At 40.8% G+C, this 19,981-nt stretch overlaps 1 protein-coding gene across 1 annotated transcript in view; it reads right to left on the reverse strand.

Annotated features, from left to right (window-relative positions):
- LOC145353440 (succinate--CoA ligase [ADP-forming] subunit beta, mitochondrial-like) overlaps positions 1 to 14,977 on the reverse strand; it is an 88,723-nt gene extending 73,746 nt beyond the window's left edge. Inside the window, exons 1-2 of the mRNA XM_080204219.1 lie at positions 14,708 to 14,977; positions 12,508 to 12,691 (exon numbers count right to left, since the gene is read on the reverse strand). Coding sequence (XP_080060345.1) covers positions 12,508 to 12,691; positions 14,708 to 14,794 — 271 coding nt within the window. The 5' untranslated portion in view covers positions 14,795 to 14,977. The remainder of the gene's footprint in view (positions 1 to 12,507; positions 12,692 to 14,707) is intronic.
- Positions 14,978 to 19,981: the final 5,004 nt, after the last annotated feature.

Raw genomic sequence — 19,981 nt, forward strand, 5'->3', positions numbered from 1 at the left:
GAGTACTGTGTGCAGTTTTGGGCGCTGTACTTACGCAAGGATATTTTGGCCTTGGAGGGAGTGCAGAGGAGGTTTACTAGGCTGATGCCGGAGTTGAGGGGGTTGAGCTATGAGGAGAGGCTGAATAAATTAGGCTTGTACTCGTTGGAGTTTAGAAGAATGAGGGGAGATCTCATTGAGACGTATAAGATGATGAATAGGTTGGATAGGATAGAGGTGGAGAGACTCTTCCCGCTCAGAAAGGATAGTAGGACTAGGGGGCACAGCCTCAAGATAAAGGGGGGGCGGTTTAGAACGGAGTTGAGGAGGAACTTCTTCACTCAAAGGGTGGTGAATCTCTGGAATTCTCTGCCTGTTGAAGTGGTGGAGGCTACCTCGCTAAATATTTTTAAGACGCGGGTTGATGGGTTTTTGATAAGAGAGGGGATTAAGGGTTATGGGGAGAGGGCGGGAATGTGGAACTGAGCCAAGACAGATCAGCCATGATCTTATTGAATGGCGGGGCAGGCTCGAAGGGCTAGTTGGCCTACTCCTGCTCCTATTTCTTATGTTCTTATGTAAATTTCGACACCATACACTCGGTTCCCTCCTCCAGATCACCTATATAAATGATAAATAGCTGAGGTCCCAACACCGACCGCCAATCCGAATAGCACCCACTGACCCCCACTCTCTGCCTCCTATTTGACAGCCAATCCCCTAGCCACGCTAACACCCTACCCCCAACTCCATGCCCCCTGACCTTCTGTAATAACCTCTTGTGCGGCATCTTATCAAACGCCTTCTGAAAAATCAAGAAACACCACATCCACCGGCTCTCCTCTATCCACCGCCCTAGACACATCCTCATAGAACTCCAATAAATTCATCAGACACGACTTCCCCTTAACGAAACCATGCTGCATCTGCTCTATCAAACAATTCTCCTCAACATGCCTCGTTATTTTCTCCTTGATCACGGATTCTAACATTTTACCTACAACAGACGTTAAAGTAACCGGCCTACAATTCCCTGCATATTGCCTGCCACCCTTCTTAAACAATGGCGTAACATTAGCCGTTTTCCAATCTTCCGGCCCTTCCCCGGCATCCAGCGACGTTTGGAAAATAATCACCAAGGCATCCACTATCACCTCCGCCATTTCTTTCAGAACCCTTGGATGCATTCCATCCGGTCCTGGGGACTTCTCCACAATCAGTCCCTCCAGTCGTTTGAGCACTGCCTCTCTAGTAACAATAATGTCATTCAGGCCCTCCACTCCTACCATCTTTCCATCGCTAACACCCAGCAAATTATTCACGTCCTCCTCCGTGAAGACCGATACAAAAAAGTTATTCAAGGCCTCAGCCATTTCCCCATCCCCTACCACTAAGTCCCCCCTCTCATCCTCTAAGGGTCCAACGTTCACCCTAGCCAGCCTCTTCCTTTTTATATATTTATAAAAACTCTTGCTATCCTTTTTTATATTAAGCGCTAGCCCAGCTTCATAGTTTATCCTACCCTTCTTTATCAACTTCTTCGTCATTCTTTGTTGATGTTTAAACCTCTCCCAATCCTCTTCTAGCCCACTACTCTTAGCTACTCTAAACGCATCTGCTTTTAATTTAACACTTTCCTTTACCTCCTTCATTATCCACGGCTGATTATCTCTCCTCCTCCGATCCTTTTTAACCATCGGAATAAATTTCTGCTGAGCACCAAGAAAGATCTCCTTAAAGATCCTCCACTGTTCCTCAGCAGACCTACCTTCCAATGCGCTCTCCCAATCAACATTCGCCAATTCCTCTCTCATCCTATTGTACTCCCCTCTGTTCAAACAAAGGACACATGTCCGGGAACCCACTTTCTCCTCCTCCATCTGCATCAGAAACTCCACCGTACAATGATCACTCTTCCCAAGAGGATCCTTCACCACAAGGTCCCTAATTCTACCCGCCTCATTATATAACACCAGATCCAAGATAGCTCGCTCCCTCGTCGGCTCCAACGCACACTGTTCAAGGAAACTATCCCGGCAGCATTCCAAGAACTCTTCCTCCAGCCCACCGTGTCCAACATGGGTTGACCAATCAATACGTAGATTGAAATCCCCCATAATTATCGCCGTTCCATTCCTGCACGCTGCATTTATTTGTGCATTAATAGCCCGCCCCACCTCCAGATCATTATTCGGGGGCCTATAAACAACACCCACAAGCGTCTTCCTCCCTTTGCTGTTCCTAATCTCCACCCACAACAATTCCACTTTCTGCTCTTTGGCTCCTATATCATCCCTTACTACCACCCTGATGCTATCCTTAATCAGCAGAGCCACGCCCCCCCTTTTTCCTCCCACCTATCCTTCCTAAACACTTGATACCCTTGTACATTCAGCTCCCAGTCCCTGTCACCTTGCAGCCACGTCTCTGTAATGGCCACCAGATCATATCCATTTGTGCTGAGTCTGAAGAGTTTAAAGTCTGAAAAGGTGATGGAAACAGATTCCAAGCAATATTCAAGGGAGAACTGGTAAATACTTGAAGGGAAATAATTTACAGGGATATGGGGAAAAAATAGAGTGGCTGTGTCATTGAGATTCTTCATAAACAGCAAACTGGGTTATCTTCATTGGTCCTATGGGAATAATAGAATGGTGACAGGACATCATTCAGTCTGTCATAAAATAAAAACAAATTATTGCGGATGCTGGAATTTGAAACTGGAAGGGTCATCTGGATTCTAAACATCAGCTCTTTTCTCTCCTTACAAATGCTGCCAGACATGAGATTTTCCAGCATTTTCTCTTTTGGATTCAGTTTGTCATGTCTGTGCTGGCTCCTGCAAGAATTATTCACATAATGCCACCCTTCATCTTCACCCCAGAGACCCGCAGATATTTCCTCTTGACATATTAATTTAATCCTCTTTTGAAAGCCACTACTGAATCTGCCTCCACCACACTCAGGTAGTGCATTCCAGATCCTGAACACTTTATTTTATAAAAGGGTTTTCTCTCAGTGTTTCTTTTGCTAACCACCTGTCTTCTGGTCTTCCATCCTCTGTCAATAAGAACAGCGTTCTCTGTCCAGGCCCATCATGACTTTAAATCTCCTTGCAGTCTTCTAATCACCAAAGACAACAGGCACCGCTTCTCCAATTCATGTAACTGAAGTACTTCATCCCAAAACCATGTCATTAATAGTTTCTCTCTCCTCTCTAATGCCTTCACATTCTTTCTAAAGTGTGGTGCCCAGAACTGGACACAATACTCCAGTTGAGGCCAAACCAGTGTTAATTGTAACTTCCTTGTTTTTGCACTCTATGCCCTCATTTGTTTAACTCAGGATATTTTTTGCTTTAACTTCACTCTCAATCTGCTCGCTATCTCCATGGCCTTTGCACATATGCTCCCAGGTCTCTCTGCTTCCATACCCTCTTCACAATTTGACTATTTTATATTGCCTCTCTTCATTCTCCCTACCAACATGAACCACTTCATACTTTTTCACATTGAATGCTATATGTCACTTGTCCATCCATTCCACCAACCTGTGTCTTTCTGAAGTTTAACATTACCTTCGCACAGTTCACAATACATTTAAATTTTGTGTAATCCACAAATTATAAAATTCTGTCCTTTCAACACGTCCAGCTAATTAATATAGATCAAGAGCCAACTCGCAATGTGATTCTGCATAAATGTAATACAATATAAAATCCATTTTATAAGATGGTGCTTTTAGAAAAATTGAAATATTTGAAATTTTATTCCACAAGGAACTGACATCCATTTAGAGTATTATGGTTCAATCCAGTGTCAGGTTTTGTAGGTTCTGACTCATGAGGATTCAGCCAAAACATCAAGAGATGTTTAGATTGAAGTACTAAATTGCTTTTATGCAATCTTGAGATGGAATTTTAATACTAGCTCCTTGTGGCACAAGGTGCCACACAGATTAAGATTTTCTGCTTGTTTACTCCTCCATCCATGGTTTTCTTCAATCATTTTAATTGGCATGCATTGGCTAGTTATGGAAACAGAAAATCCCAGCCATTAGATTACTTTTTCAAATGAATTAGTTTACATCATGATTTACCATGTCTTCTGGTAAGAGAGGTATAAATTAATACTGGGCCAAATTATGGTCTTAAACTGGAATTAAAAATTGCAGCACGGCTATAATAACATGGAGATTAGAAGATGATCCTCTGATGTGCTATCAATAGAATAGAGTTTCTTAAACTTTGTTTGAGGGACCGTTTTTCAAATGAATTTGTAATCATGGAGTTGATTCTTCTAAATTATATTATAAACTTTTTGCACATTCACAGTAACTTCATTGCATTATTAATGTAAGCCTATATGTGATTAATAAATAAACTTTAAACTTTTCACTTGAGTGTGAAATTCTGTTAAAGGAGCTTGAATGAAATGTTGCCAGTATGGTCTATTTTGGTGAACATTGATACAAAAAAAAGTTATCCACCCTTAAGTTGAAAGATCATCTTAAGTGATTCAACAATATACCTACTAAATACTTCAAGAGCACACCTTCTCATTTTGCATAGAGTGTAATTAGGCTTGGTGGTTCATGTTGGGGACACTGCGCTGTTTCACACGCGATCCTCCTCTGCCTGACTACTCACGGCACAACAGCTGAATTTTTACAGGGTTTTTTAATCCTCCAGTTCTGTTTACTAGTCTCTATGCTGGAACATTACTGATGGGCTGCCTGAGATGCAACATTTCTGTCATTGGGTCACTGCTGATAACTGGGACCATGACTTCAGCCCAGTTTCAGGAAATCAAAATAGTTTCAAATGCTGCAAACCTAACCTGTACCATTACAGCAACAGGTTCCACACAAAAGAAATCTGTAATGACCTCCAGGCGTCCATGAAGTTTAGGAATAACTGCAATAGAAAACCAGCAGAGCCAGGGGTTTAAGGTTTAATACAGTACATGCACTACCAAAGACATAAAATTTAGTAAACATCAGAATGAATAAGATTGTACCAATTTTCATAAAGCAAATAATTAAGAAACCATAAAAATTTGAAATAAAGGAATCAGTATACTTTAATGGTTAGGATGTCAAATTTCCTTTTTCGTGGAGAATTTTAATGGGTGGACAATAAGATGAGTTCTTTGGTTGAGTGCACACATTAGCCACATACAGATGCTGAAATACTTTAAATGCGGGTGACTAGCAGAGTGCTTCAGTGGCTAGAGCTCAGACCAACGTTCAATGTTTGTTGATATCAAATTGAGAGGGATTGCAAGTAACCAAACCAATGGCCTATATACAGACAGAAAGATACAAATAGAAATCAGGCAAGCAAGTGAAGGCCAGCTGGTCAATTAAGCCTGCTCTACACTATCCAGAGATATACTCTCCAAGTTCCAGACTTTCCAATATGGATATTCAACAAGTTAGAGTAAGCTTGATCACCAAAAATCTTCTTGACATAGAACAAAAAAAAACTTTCAGCCTAGTCCTTCTCTAAACAGACACTCTCAAAACATGCTATTAAATTGAGATGATTCGCTGACAGTTTGTTTCTGGACCTTAAATGAGCCAAGTTTTCCTTGGTCCCAAAGACTAACATCTTCAACCTCAACTTCTAACAATAATAAAGAAAAGTGTCTTCAATAAGACTGACATCAATCCCCTGTAAATCTGGGATTGACTTAACTATCCTCTGAAATCACATGGCAAGACATTCATTTCAAGGGAAATTGGAGCAACAAATGCTGACCTTGCCTAAGCCATTGCTGTGGTAATCTTTCCAGAATTTCTCTATCCTCCTGTTTCAAAATGTTGACACGAAACCTATTTCCTAAAAAAAACACAAAATTTGATATTGAAGATGCTATTCATTTGATGCACATTTAGGGCCCGATTCGCCCCAAAAAATTTAAAGTGCTGAATTGGCAGAAAAAACTGGTGTAAATCATGATTGTTTTTCAGTGGGAGTTCAGACTGAATCTCCTACACTCTATACTCTGCAGAGATCACAATCGTGGATACTATAAGTTTGGGGGGGGGGGGGGAGGTAATCATGTCAGAGTCAGATAGTGCCAGGCCTCTGCACATGCGCAGTGGCCCCGATCTGTCAGCCTCCTGTTTGCTGGCCAGCTGATCGACCAGCCCAGGACTCCGGCAGTGCTGCTCCTACATTCTTCTGATGACCAGGCCCAACCCCCGTCCCAGAACATCCCAATCTGCAGACCACCGCCCCTGCCCCAACCCCCAAGCCAGTCAGCCCCGACCGATCCCCCTGCAGCTGGCAGCAGGATCCCACCCCCCCCCCTCAACACCAACTGCCCCCAAACCTCACGTTAGCACTGCCCAATGGGCATGGGTGGCACTGCCAATGGTACCCATGCCCAAGGGGCATCACCCACTGACCACCAGACCCCCTGGGGAGCCCCAATTGCCCCCCACTTCACTCCAGTGGGGTCTACCGCTAGTTCCCCAAATGTGGGGAGCTACCCTAAGCCCCAGAGTGAAATACTCCTGGCAGGGTGGGAGATCCTATTGGGCATGGAAAAGTCAAAATAGATTAACAGATTAAAATGACTTATCTGGTCTTCCTGCCAGTTTCCAGCGTGGTCCCAACTGTGCCTGCTTTCCAGCTGTAGGTGATGCACATGCGTCAGGAACACATGCGCAAATCCTGCAAAATGGCCAAAACACGCATCTCCCAACCCAATGCACCAAAAAACGTATACGTTGGGATGGGAGAATCAGGCGTTTAGTTCTTGCTCTGCAATGTTCCACGCAATTAAGCATTCTGAAAGATGTTTCGAGCAAAAGACAATTTGGTGCCAATGGTACCTTTGCTACATTGAAGTAACAAGGGAAGATGAATTCCAGGTTGCTGACAAATTTCATAACCTCAAGTGCTATTCCTCGACAGATACATAAACTGCTGAGGAATCATTTTGAGAGTACGAATTAATCCAAATCCGTGAATTGATTAAAAAGTTTGATTTCAGAGTCTGCATCCAAAGCATCTGTAATCTCCTAATCCTAAAGAGGACAGCCCCAATTTCAAATTCTTATTATTTTGACCCCCAAACTGCTGTGTTCTTACTATCATTTTACATAAATCCAGATTTTTCCATGGCAAAGAAACCCTTTTTTAACAATTTTATCTATTTGCAGGGCAGAATTTAATATTTTGTGAACCAAAGTCCCAAATCCATCTGCTCTTCCAGATCAGTTCACTCCCACAACCCACAATATGTATACTTTTTGTTTCTAATTACAACATACTGCTTCACATTTAGCGATATTGAACTCCATTTGCCACGTGCTTCAAGTTGCAACTAATTTGGCACACTATTTTCACTTTCTAGACCAGTTAAATGAGGTTATTTCACATTCTTCTGGAGATAATAATTTGCAATAGAAACCTTCACTTCTCTCATGAGGAAACCATTTTATGATTTAGCTATCTCCTTAACCCTTAACTTGCTTAGAACAGGTACCTCAACCGTTAAGAAATATTGTCCTACTTTACTGAAAAGCCCTTCTCCAAAGATAATGAATGTACACCATGAAAAAAACTTAAAGCAAAGAAATCTCTTTGCTCCTAAAAAAAAGGATCAGTGATTGAACTTTATGGACAGAATGCATTTGTTAAGTAATTTTGGGATTGCTTTGGCACTTACTTCTACTTAAACCCTACTTTCCTCATTTGGATTTCCAAAGAATTCTTTCCCTATAGAAAGATTTAACAGTTCCAAACAAAGGAACATTAAGTCACCCTCATGACAGATTGGGTGGAATTTTCCCGTGCCACCCGCCATGGGAATCATAGCATGCAGGGGCGGACCATGCAAAGGTCCGTTGACTTCAGATGGGAATTTCCAGCCTTTGGATAACCACTGGAAAATTCTACCCATTGCCTATAAGTATGTCCTTAATCTTCCTCTACTGCTTATTCCATGTACCGCTGCATGATGGGCTATTAAGGGTTCTTAGTTGTTCCCTTTCTTAAAACACAACAAAGCTTTAGTCTTCTTTGATCTTTGGTATAGGCACTGTTCTTATTCAAATCATATTCTTGCATCATTCTTGATTCTTTGCATGATGGATACTCTCCGTATACTTTTCACAACTTATTTTTACCATTATTTTTTGCTGGTTAACTGATCTCCTGTTAAACTACTTTTTCTGGTTTTAATATTCAGATCTATAATAAAATGGAGGTAACCATCACCTCAAAACACAAACTATCTTTCAGTTTTCACATTCTGATTATCCAAAGGCAGAAAAAAATATATGAAGGGATGAATGACCTGCTCCTAAATCTTTTCACAGAATCCCTACAATGCAGAATAAGGCCGTTCGGTCCATCAAGTCTGCTCTGATTCTCCAACATCTTAATAAACCCGCTACCCTATCCCCATAACCACACATTTACCCCGTTAATCTCCGTAACCTACACATCCTGAGACAGACACTAAGGGGCAACTTAGCACGGCAATCCAGCTAACCTTTGGATTGTGGAGCAGAAACCCACAGACACGGAATGAACAGGCAAACTCCACACAGTCACCCTAGGTTGAAATCGAACCCAGGTCCCTGACACTGTGAGGCAGCAGTGCTAACCACCGTGCCACCATTCTGCTCATTGATCCCATGTTCCTAACAAAAGATGTTTCACAGTAAAAAGAAAAAGTGAATTCCACAAAACCCCAAGCTAAAATCAATACCTCACAACTCACAATGATTTGCTGTCTGCATAACGATTATTTGAAAAGCTGTTTGGATTGCTACAAGAAGGAAAAGAGACAAAGTCACATGGGTGAATGAATAATGAAACATGATCTGACGTTCTACAGCAGGCAATGCAACAAGAGAGCAATAGGATTGTCCCAGCATTGTCCCAGTTCTGGCCAGCATTATTCTCCCATTCATAAACAACACAAATTAGCTAATTTAAAATATGTTACTGCATAGATTTAAAGAGCAGGGAGTTTTCCTCAATGTCCTAACATTTATCCCTTAATAAATATACATGAGGGAAAAGTGATACGGTCTAGAGTTCAAGTCTGAACTAGGAATTTCTGCATTGCTTAAAATAGTCAGCCAGTAAACACAGCTGATAATGTATAGCAGTCACAAAAGGCAATCTTCAGATTCCAAACAACTGGCTTTATGCAGGGCAATCTTCCATGGCATTAATATAATTCTAGCCTTTGAAATCAATTCCTGCAGTTGGACTCAATGTTAAGGTGTCTGAATAAGGCAAAGAGTTTTCTTGTGCATGGAAGAATAGGATTTGACTTATTATTGTCACATGTATTAGTATACAGTGAAAAGTAGGTTTCTAAATGGCGAGAGATTTGTCCTTTCAAAACATATGCATTCAAATCTGAGTTGTTCACAGTACAGGCACAATAGATAATCTAAGTTTAGCAACCTAGTTCAAATTATGAAAATAAACACAACGTTAAAGGAATACCTTTCATTACGTCAAGACATCCCAAAATGCTTTATAACTAAATAAATATTTATGAGCATTGTCACTTTTGTTACATACCATGTGCAGCATCAATTTGTGTGCAGCAAGGTCAATCATAGAAAATTCAGACCATCTATTTTCCATGATGTTGGTTAAGTAATCAATATTAGTCAGGACAGTGGGGAGAACACCCTGATCATCTTCAAAATAGTGCACTGGGATGTTATAACATCCTTTGTTTAACATCTCATCTGATAAATGTCCCTTCCAACAATATGACTCAGAGGCGAATGTTCTACCAAATGAGGCAGTTACCATATTGCTAATGCCATGCAGCAAAAAAAAAGTGTTCAATTCTAAACCAAAACAGTAACTGAACAGATGCATATGCAGAATAGGTAACTATTTTATATATTTAGAATACTTGTTTTAACACTCAATATTTCAAGTTTTCCACAGAGCTCGCCAAAAATAAATCCACTTTTGTTCACATAAGAATAAGCAAGGTGTACTGAAATAAGAGGGAAACATGTCAACTCCCCAAAACAAATGTAATAACTGCTGCTTTCCAGTCCAGTCTCCATTTAAGTTTAGTCCTTTGTAAAATCATACCAAAAAAAAACTAAGCTCAGAATCTCACAGAGCAAATATAAATCATACCAAGCAACCTGAAAGTTGCTAGCTTAGCTTTCTTAATGACATAGCCATCACAGATCAGTCCTCCCTGTTATTAAACACATACATTTGATTTTATGTGGAAAAAATTTCACAAGTGCTAAAGTTTTCAGCCCCTGAAAACTGCAGCTACCGTTTTCCTCCGATTCCAATTTCCAAGGAATGTAAAAAGACCTCCCAAACAATTATGAAACCAAATGGCATTTTCTTCACAGCCCTGCAGCTAATACATTGCAATATTGTAACAAGAGTGGAGTGCGAGTGAAATCAGACCAGGAACATTGATGCCTGACTGAAATGAAGAGTTGTGTCAATTAGCCATTAATCTGGCTAACTTTTATTTACAGTCTTTCAACAGCTTCTTCCGATTTCAGTTTTACTAAACAATATCTCAGGACTCCAGCAAACAGTTCATTTTACACAAAGTGAAAGGGCACAATGCTTGTAAGCATGCATCAGAGAAGCAAAACTAATTTAAAGAATATTTCCCAATGGAGTAACCTCACAATTTCTTAAGTCAAAAGCTGCACAAAGAAAAGGGTCTCCCAAACCAGAGAATTTAATTAGCAACATTAAAAAAGACATATTATGACATTAACATGATGCATTATGCCTTTAGTGTGAATACCAGGAAGTATTTAAAGGTAGCTTGCAAAAAAATATCAAATATAACTTCAGGTTATTAATATATATGGGAGATGCTTGTGAGGCCAAGCACCCTTAATCCTCTACCAAGTCGCATACCCTTATCAAAAGGGATATGGGTAGGGGAAATTAGCATTCCACAACTGTCCAGCTTTCACTTATGACCAAGCTCCTGGATAATTCAAAAAGACACTAGACTTGAACATATTCCTTTTGGTTGCAAAGAACAGGTCCCTGTGGTTGAATGTATATCACTTTTAGCAAGCGCGAGACATATTATGAGCTTGGCTGATTATCTTAAATGATTTCCTGGTGTACTAAGGCATTAGAAAATCACATCCAAGTGTAGTTGTTTTGTCTTTAATTTTGAGGGTGGAGGTTGTGGAGTATAGTGTGTATTCCCTTTATTAAGAACAACCAAAGCAACATGCTGTTCGGTTAAGCAGTCATTCACTAGGATATATTACCGACATATCAGGCATCGCACTGGCATTGAAATTCAGACATGACGTTACTGAATTGTGTGGTAGAGAGAACATTTTTTCAATGTTCAGCAGCATCCAGTTAATGAAAAATACCAATTGCATTGCCACTGCATAATAACAGCAGGAAATGGCCTGATTAACTTGGTTTTCAATGTTTTGCCTTTTCATTGTAATGAGGTAGACCAAGTCACTTCAGGTTCAAAAGTGGTTGCCTTTGGCCCATTTGCGAATTAAAATAGGGCCCTAGCCATTTGCTCACTTTGTAAGATCAGACTATTGTTTGCTGTATATTTACAAATGAGCTGATGGCAACACTTCCAAACCTTCATTTTTATAACTCATCTTCTCTATTTCCAATGAAAATATTTTAAGTAGCCCACAAAAACATGTTCCAAAAAAGAAAAGCATTCTTTTTGCACTTGTCCTGCAGCTTTCAGTAATCTCATACTTATATATTCATGTAAAACATTTTCATAAGCTATAGTCAAGTTTAAATTTTCAAATCAAGTAAACTTTCAAGTCAGAAGAAAAGTGCATAACATATAAAAAATGCACTATTTCTCTACCAAGCTGTCAGTTGGGGTCTGTTCTCAGATATGTCACCCTTAATACTAAAATTAGAAGCTATGTTCTGGTACATCAAGTTCCTATTGCTTGGCTTTCACATTTTAAAGAGACCAATGCAGTAAGGAACTCACCATACAAACAAATTTAGGGATACATATGCTCTATCAAATTTAAAAAAAAATGCTGGGTCTACATAATTAGCACATGTAGAGTTGAAGCCATGTCAATATTTTGAGCAAATTGACTTTACTAGAACTAGAAACTAAAAGCTAAACATGCACCTTAAGGTGATGGTTTCTTGGAAACGAAGCAAAACTAGGTGATTAGAGTCAGTGTTACTTCTTTCTCTTCCTTTTCTTCTTTATTTGCCAACCTCACTGAAATACTTGCTTATAATTAGTTTTCTGGTCTTAAGCATTCACTCCAAAACATTAACTTGAATTTCCTTTTACAAATAGAGCTGCTAATTATCACCAATGTTTTCAACTTATACACATCCTGTTATTCTCTGATGTTATAGATTGGTACAATAATTCTGAACTACTGTCCTGTCAAAATTATTCATTTTCCACAACAATACTATCCTTATAGTTGTCAGACTTCATTAACAAGTTCACATTTACCTCCATCTAAAATTACTAGGCAATTTCAAATTAATTGTAGCTGTCATCATACCAATTGCTTTGGCAGCAGAATATGCTTCTTCTGGTGTAGAAACAGCTTTCCCCTTAGGAACAGAAATGCCTGCATCTTTCAGTAATCCAATACTTATGTACTCATGCAAAGAAAGGTTCCTCTGCTGCTGCTGAATGTACTGCAAACCATGAATTGAAAGCAATTCAGACGATACACCAAACACCTAAAAAAAATTCAAAACAAATCATTTGATAGGTGAATTCAAATAATTTCCATAAATTGCATTTTATTGTATTAGTTTTAAACTAAAAATTTAAATGAAAGCTTCAGAATGCAACATGGATCAATGCTCCATTGGTGAGGATAGCCTACAGCCTCAGGAACTTTGAAGGTCACCCTCAGCAGTCTAATCTAAATAAAGACCACATTCATCACAAAAACATCAGATTAATATACTTAGCCTTTGTTCTTTCAAGGTATCAATGACTTGCAAATAATTTGATGGATTCTCTTTTTTGGAACCTATGCCGTTCAAACTTAAAGGAGGAAAGTTAACTCAAGTCATTTTTACATTAACTCTCCAATGGATCCCCAATCATACTTTTCAGAAAACTGAATGGACTCAAAATTAATTGATGCTCAATACATCATAGAACCTGAAAAAAAACTGATCACCCGCTACAGCTATTTTTTCTTGTAGTGTCAAAGAACCCTGGAAGGCACTGGAATTGTTACATTATATCCAACCAGAGAGAAAACAAAACACCCCAGTGGGATAATTACAACTTTATAATGTAACAAAAACATTTGACAAACCAACAAAAAAACTGTCATGGGGAATAGGGAGTCTATGCCAGAGATTGTTCTATCATTGTAGTTGCAGTTTTCTTTAGAGTTTAGCAGCCTGAGTTCAGCACTGACAGCAAAAACGAGGTCATCAATGATTTTTCTCTACCAATGCTGCCAGACCTGCTGAGTATTTCCAATATTGTCGGCTTTAATTTCTGATTTCCAGCATTCACAGTATATTGTTCATATCTGGAAAGGGATTTTTTTCTGCAATGCAATATGTTATTGCCAGTATACAATGTATGAAAGCTGGAGGGAAAAATATATTTGCTTTCTAATTAAAACTAGGTAATAGCAATAACAACCAGAAGTTATCAATTTAACCTGTATTAATAACTAATCCCAATAAAAACCCATACAAGAACAATTAGGTACAGTGTAACTGTTTACTGCAATTTCTTCATAAAATGTTCCTGTCGTTTAGAAACTGTAAACAATTTGAGTTAAAAACATACAATGGGGGGGGGGGGGAAATCAGCATTGTTTTTATAAATCACCTTTAAAGTACTGTTGTTACTTCGGTGTGTAATCTGAAAAAAAGGACATTAGGACAGGTGGGCAAAAGCTTGGTTAAGACATCTTCTATCAGATATACAGCACAAGACAGGCCATTTGGCCCAGTTAATGCTGATATTTATGATCCTGTTCCTGTGATGTTTATGCTACTTAAAACCACTGGCATGTTTTATTTACAGCAGACTCGCTAAGTACTCAGAATTACTATGCATATAGCCAAGTGCAACATCTGAAATGTTACAAACAGATCTAGGGATGCTGTGAAATGGTCTCAGCAGAAATCCACACCAAAAAAAACAGAAAATGCTGGAAAACCTCAGGTCTAGCAGCATCTATGGAGAGATCAACAAGAGTTAACGTTTCAAATTCAATATGATACTTCTTCAGAATCTTTCAGTTCCATATTTTACTAGAAACGTTAATTCGGTTTCTCACAGGTCGGCTGAGTTTGTTCAGCACTTCTCGTTTTTAAAGTCAGAACTCCAGCATGTGCAATATTTTGCTTTTCTTTAAGGACAAATCGGAATTGGAGGGCTGAGCCAGATTGGATGGTAATGCGAGCGAGAATACGTGAACAAGCTTGCATTTAGCATAAAAAGAGCCCGAAGGTTACAGTGACATTTAGATATTCGCCCGTCAGCGTATGTGGAGTCCATCAGCCTCCCCAAAGCGGTGGGGGGGGGGGGCTACAGCTCTCACGTGCACCACTTTCGCACTGATCGCGAGTTCGGATTTAAACCTCGGCACCGATCCCCCGCCCCCCACCGCTCTCACGCCGGGCCCAACATACCAACAGCGGCAAACAAACTTAACCCCTCCCCTCCATGACCAAACCCCACTTTCATCCATCTTTACTTCCCGACCCGTCACTCACCCTAGCTCCGTCGCGGCTGACAACCCGGCTATGACAAACACCACAGCCACTAAGAGCCGCCAAGAACCGGCAACCCAACGCCATCATCCGTCCGTTCGTGTCCGTCCACACTCCCGGCGACTTTTCAAGAACGCGCAGGCGCCGGTTTGCTTCAATGAGCGCGCAGGCGGGCTCGGCGCTGCAGCTCAACCAGTCGGAAGGGACGGATAAGGCGAGACTTGGGGAAGAATGGTGTTGACAGTAAGGGGACTGTTTGGCATCCAGAATCAAATCCTGCTGATGCTGGAAATCTGAAATAAAGGCACAAAATGCTCAACAGATACTGAGTATTTTCAGCATTTTCTGTCAAATTAGGATTGAGCTCTTCAGCATCCCAACCCAAAAAAGTAACAGTGACAACTGTTTGCAAGTTCTCCCCGTGTCTGTGTGGGTTTTCTCCCACAGTCTAAAAGACAGGCTGATTAGTTGTATTGAGCTGAACAGGTGCTGAAGTGTGGCGACAAGGAGAATTTCACAGTAACTTCATTGCAGTGTTAATGTAAACCTTGCTCGTGATTAATAAATAAACTTACAATTGAGAGCCAAGCAATTCCCATGCTTTCACACTGCAAGCAATGGAAGAAAGTTTCCAATACTCTATCACAGAGAGTTGCAGCAGCCACATCTTGCATTTATATAACATGTATATTGTTGGATGTATCCCTAGGAGATTAATCGTATGATCTCCCTGATCAATGACTTTTTTCTCAATCTCTCATAAGAACATAAGAAATAGGAGCAGGAGTAGGCCATCTAGCCCTTCGAGCCTGCCCCGCCATTCAATAAGATCATGGCTGATCTGTCGTGGCTCAGTTCCACATTCCCGCCCTCTCCCCATAACCCTTAATCCCCTCGCTTATCAAAAACCCATCAACCCGCGTCTTAAAAATATTTAGCGAGGCAGCCTCCACCACTTCAACGGGCAGAGAATTCCAGAGATTCACCACCCTTTGAGTGAAGAAGTTCCTCCTCAACTCCGTTCTAAACCGCCCCCCCCTTTATCTTGAGGCTGTGCCCCCTAGTCCTACTGTCCTTTCTGAGCGGGAAGAGCCTCTCCACCTCTATCCTATCCATCCCATTCATCATCTTATATGTCTCAATGAGATCTCCCCTCATTCTTCTAAACTCTAACGAGTACAAGCCTAGTTTATTCAGCCTCTCCTCATAGCTCAACCCCCTCAACTCCGGTATCAGCCTAGTAAACCTCCTCTGCACTCCCTCCAAGGCCAAAATATCCTTGTGTAAGTGCGGCGACCAAAACTGCACACTACTCCAGCTGCGGCCTCACCAATGCCCTATACAGCTGCAGCAAGACCTCCCTACTTTTATATTCAATCCCCCTCGCTATGAAGGCCAGCATCCCATTAGCCTTCCTGACCACCTGCTGCACCTGAAGGCTGGGTTTTTGCGACTCATGCACAAGGACCCCATATTTTTATAACTCATGAGTAAAACCGCTTAATAAAATGGAAATGCACTCTTTTGTCTTCTGCTTCTTCGAATTTTTTTTTGACTGACAGCAGCAGTGTCCTGAAGACTCATCTTTGCTTCTTGAGGACTCCAAGGCAATACTGAAAAGTTGATAAGTCTACCCTTGGTGTTTCATTGCAGGATTATCAAATAAATTTGACACTGACCATGTTAAGTGATATTAAATCAAGTAACCAAAAACTTAGTCAAAGATGTAGGTTTTTAAGTAGTGATAGAGTGGTGGAAAGCTTTCTGGAGGAAATTCCAAAGCTTAGGACCTAGACAGATGAAAGTACCACCATCAAATCACCTATTTTGAAGGGTTATAGTCAATAGGCAGGTAAGTAGAGTTGAAGCCAAGATAAGATCAGCCATGATCATACTAAAGGGGGAAGCTTAAGAAGTGAATTGTCTACTCCTCCTGTTAGTTCTTATCAAAATCAGGAATGTGCAAGAGTCTAGAATTGGAAGGGCAAAAAATTCTCAGAGGGTTTCAGAGCTTAGGGAGCAGTGAACACAAAATAATAGAATTTACCCTGCAGTTTGAGAGCAAGAAGCTGGAATTAGATGTAATGGTATTATAATAAAACAAAGGTAACTACAAAGACAGGAGCTGGCCAGAACTGATTGGAAAGGGAGCCTAGCAGAGAAGACAATGAAATAGCAATGGCAGGAGTTTTGGGGGGGTTATTCCGGAGGCACAATAGAAATTCATCCCAAGGAGGAGGAAACATGTTAGGGGGAGGACGAAGCTTCCAAGGCTGACGAGAGGGGGTCAAGGATGACACAAATGCAAAAGAAAAAGCAGACAAAGTGGCACGGATTAGTGGGAAGCCAGAGGATTGGGAAGCCTTTAAAAACAAGCAGAGGACAACTAAAAAAGCAATAAGGGGGAGAAGATTAAATATGAGTGTAAGCTAGCTAGTATATAAAAGAAGACAGGAAGAGTTTTTTTCAATATATAAAAGATAAGAAAGGCAAAAATAGACATTGGACCACTGGAAAATGAGGCTGGAGACATAATAATAGGAAACAAAGAAATGGCAGAGGAACTAGTTACTTTACATCAGTCTTCATAGTGGAAGTTGTAGCCAAACAGGCCATCTAAAATGGCGTTTTGTAAAGCACTCTGGGACAACTGGGCAAGAAACTAAACCGACAGACTGCAGTTTAAAGACAGACAAACAGGCTGCAACCCTGATGAGTGAATACACAGGACATGGGCCATCTCCAGGATGAAAGAGACTTTCTGGTCACACTGGGTTGTGTGCCAGACATAGGGGCACCGTGAATCCTTATTTAGGAGGAAGGTATGTGACCTATGTGCCTACAACACCTACAGGCATGGCCGCTGGGGACACATCCAGAGATCGGTGTGGTAGCACCTGATTGGACTCTTATCGATCAGGGTGATCAAGTCCTGATCGATTGATTGGCAATGGCCAAAAAAGGGGCGTGAAACCAAACGGGGTATAAAGGATGCTGTACAAGCAGGAATCTCTCTCTCTCTCTGACCCCATGAATGAGCTACAACAATGGTGAACATCACCAGCAAGAGGAGAGCTACCACACCCAGAAAGAAAGACCACAGCCAGAATGCCTGACCAGACCAAAGGACCAAACTACACAGACAACTACCAAGACCAGCACACAGATAAAGGCCAATATCTGTTTGGGTACTTGTCAGTCATGCAAAGTTAAGTCAAGGTCTTGTATTGTACTTGAATTCTAGTATTTTCTGTAAGTTAACTTATTGTTGGTTGGGTGGGTGATTATTGATCGTGTGAGTTTAAATAAATATTGTTTGTACTAATAAGATGTCTACTCAAAGTTATTTGTCCACCGTGTAAGGGTTAAAACAGACTGATTTTTACAACAAAGTCAACAGTGGATGCCAGAGCTCCATGAAAATGAGGGGGCACAGGTGAGTGTAGTGGCCATCACTAAGGAGAAGGTTCTGGGGAAACTAAGGTCTAAAGGTGGATAAAGTACCTGTACTGAATGGACTACACCCCAAGGTTTTAAAAGAGATCACTGAGGAAAATTGTAGAGGCAGTGATCTTTCAGGAATCACTGGGGGCAGGGGAGATGCCAGAGAGCTGGAAAATAACTAATGTAACATTGCCATTTAAGAGATGGAGGGAGCAGATGAAAAATTATAGGCCAGTAGCCTAACCAGTCATTAGCAAGATTTTAGAGTTCATTATTAAAGATGAGATCGTGGAATACTTGGAAGTGCATGATGAAATAGGACTGAGTCAGCACGGCTTTGTCAAGGGGAAGTTATGTCTGACAAATCTGTTAGAGCTCTTTGAAGAGGTAACAAGTAGTTAGATAAAGGAGAACCAGTGGACTTGATTTATTTAGATTTCCAAAAGGCCTTTGACAAGGTGCCACATAGTAGACTGTTGAATAAGTGCCCATGGTGTTACGGGTAAGATCTTGGCATGGATAGAGGAGTGGTTGACTGGCAAGACAGAGTGGGGATAAAGGAGTCTTTCAAAATGGCAGCCGGTTACTAGTGGTGTGCCTTAAGGGTTGGTGCTGGGACCACAAATTTTCACAATATGCATTAACGATGTGGAAGAAGGAACTGAAGGCACTGTTACTAAGTTTGCATATGATACAAAGATACGTAGAGGAACAGGCCATATTGAGAAAGCAGCAGGGAGTGCTGCAGAGGAACTTGAACAGGTTGCGAGAATGGGAAAGAAGTGGCAGATGGAATACAATGTGGAGAAGTGAGGCTATGCGCTTTGAAAGAAGGAATGGAGGTATGGACTATTTTATAATTGGAGAAATGCTTATGAAATCAGAAACACAAAGGGACTTGGGAGTCCTTGTTCAAGATTCTCAAGGTTAACGTGCAGTTCAGTCAGCAATTAGAAAGACAAATGCAATGTTAGCATTCATGTCGAGAGGGCTAGAATACAAGAGCAAGGATACACTTGAGGTTATATAAGACTCTGATCAGACCCTATTTGGAGTATTGTGAGCAGTTTTGGGCCCCACATCTAAGAATGATGTGCTGGCTTTGGAAAGGGTCCAGAGGAGGTTCACAAGAATGATCCCGGGAATGAAGAGCTTTCTCATGAGGAACGGTTGAAGACTCAGTCTGTACTCTTTGGAGTTTAGAAGGATGAGGGGGGATCTTATTGAAACTTACAGGATACTGCGAGGCCTGAATACAGTGGACATGGAGAGGATGTTTCCACCAGTAGAACTAGAACCAGAGGGCACAACCTTAGGCTAAAGGAATGATCCTTTAAAACCGATATGAGGAGGAATTTATTCAGCCAGAGTGTGGTGAATCTGTGGAATTTGGCTGCAGAAAGTCATGGGAGCCAGGTCATTGAGTGTCTTTAAGACAGAAATAAATAGATTCTTGATTAATAAGGTGATCAAGGGTTATGGGAAAAGGCAGGAGGATAGAGATGAAAAAAATATCAGCCTCAATGGGCCAAGTGGCCTAATTCTGCTCTGATATCTTATGGTCTTCTTGGATATCATAGAAACATAACCATAGAAAATAGGAGCAAGAGGAGGCCTGCTCTGTCATTCATGATCATGTTTGATCATCGAACTCAGTAGCCTTATCCCATCTTCCTCCCATTTCCTTTGATAATTAGTAACTGGGTTCCCAGCACTGATCCCTGCAGTATCCAACTGCCTACCATTTGGAAAAAGATCTGTTTATTCCTACTTTGTTTTCTGTCTGTCAACCAGTTTTCCATCCATCTCAATATGTACCCCCGATCCTATATG

This window comes from Carcharhinus amblyrhynchos, chromosome 15, assembly GCF_965287045.1.
Source record: "Carcharhinus amblyrhynchos chromosome 15, sCarAmb.v2.hapA, whole genome shotgun sequence".
In the NCBI taxonomy this organism is placed as follows: domain Eukaryota; kingdom Metazoa; phylum Chordata; class Chondrichthyes; order Carcharhiniformes; family Carcharhinidae; genus Carcharhinus; species Carcharhinus amblyrhynchos.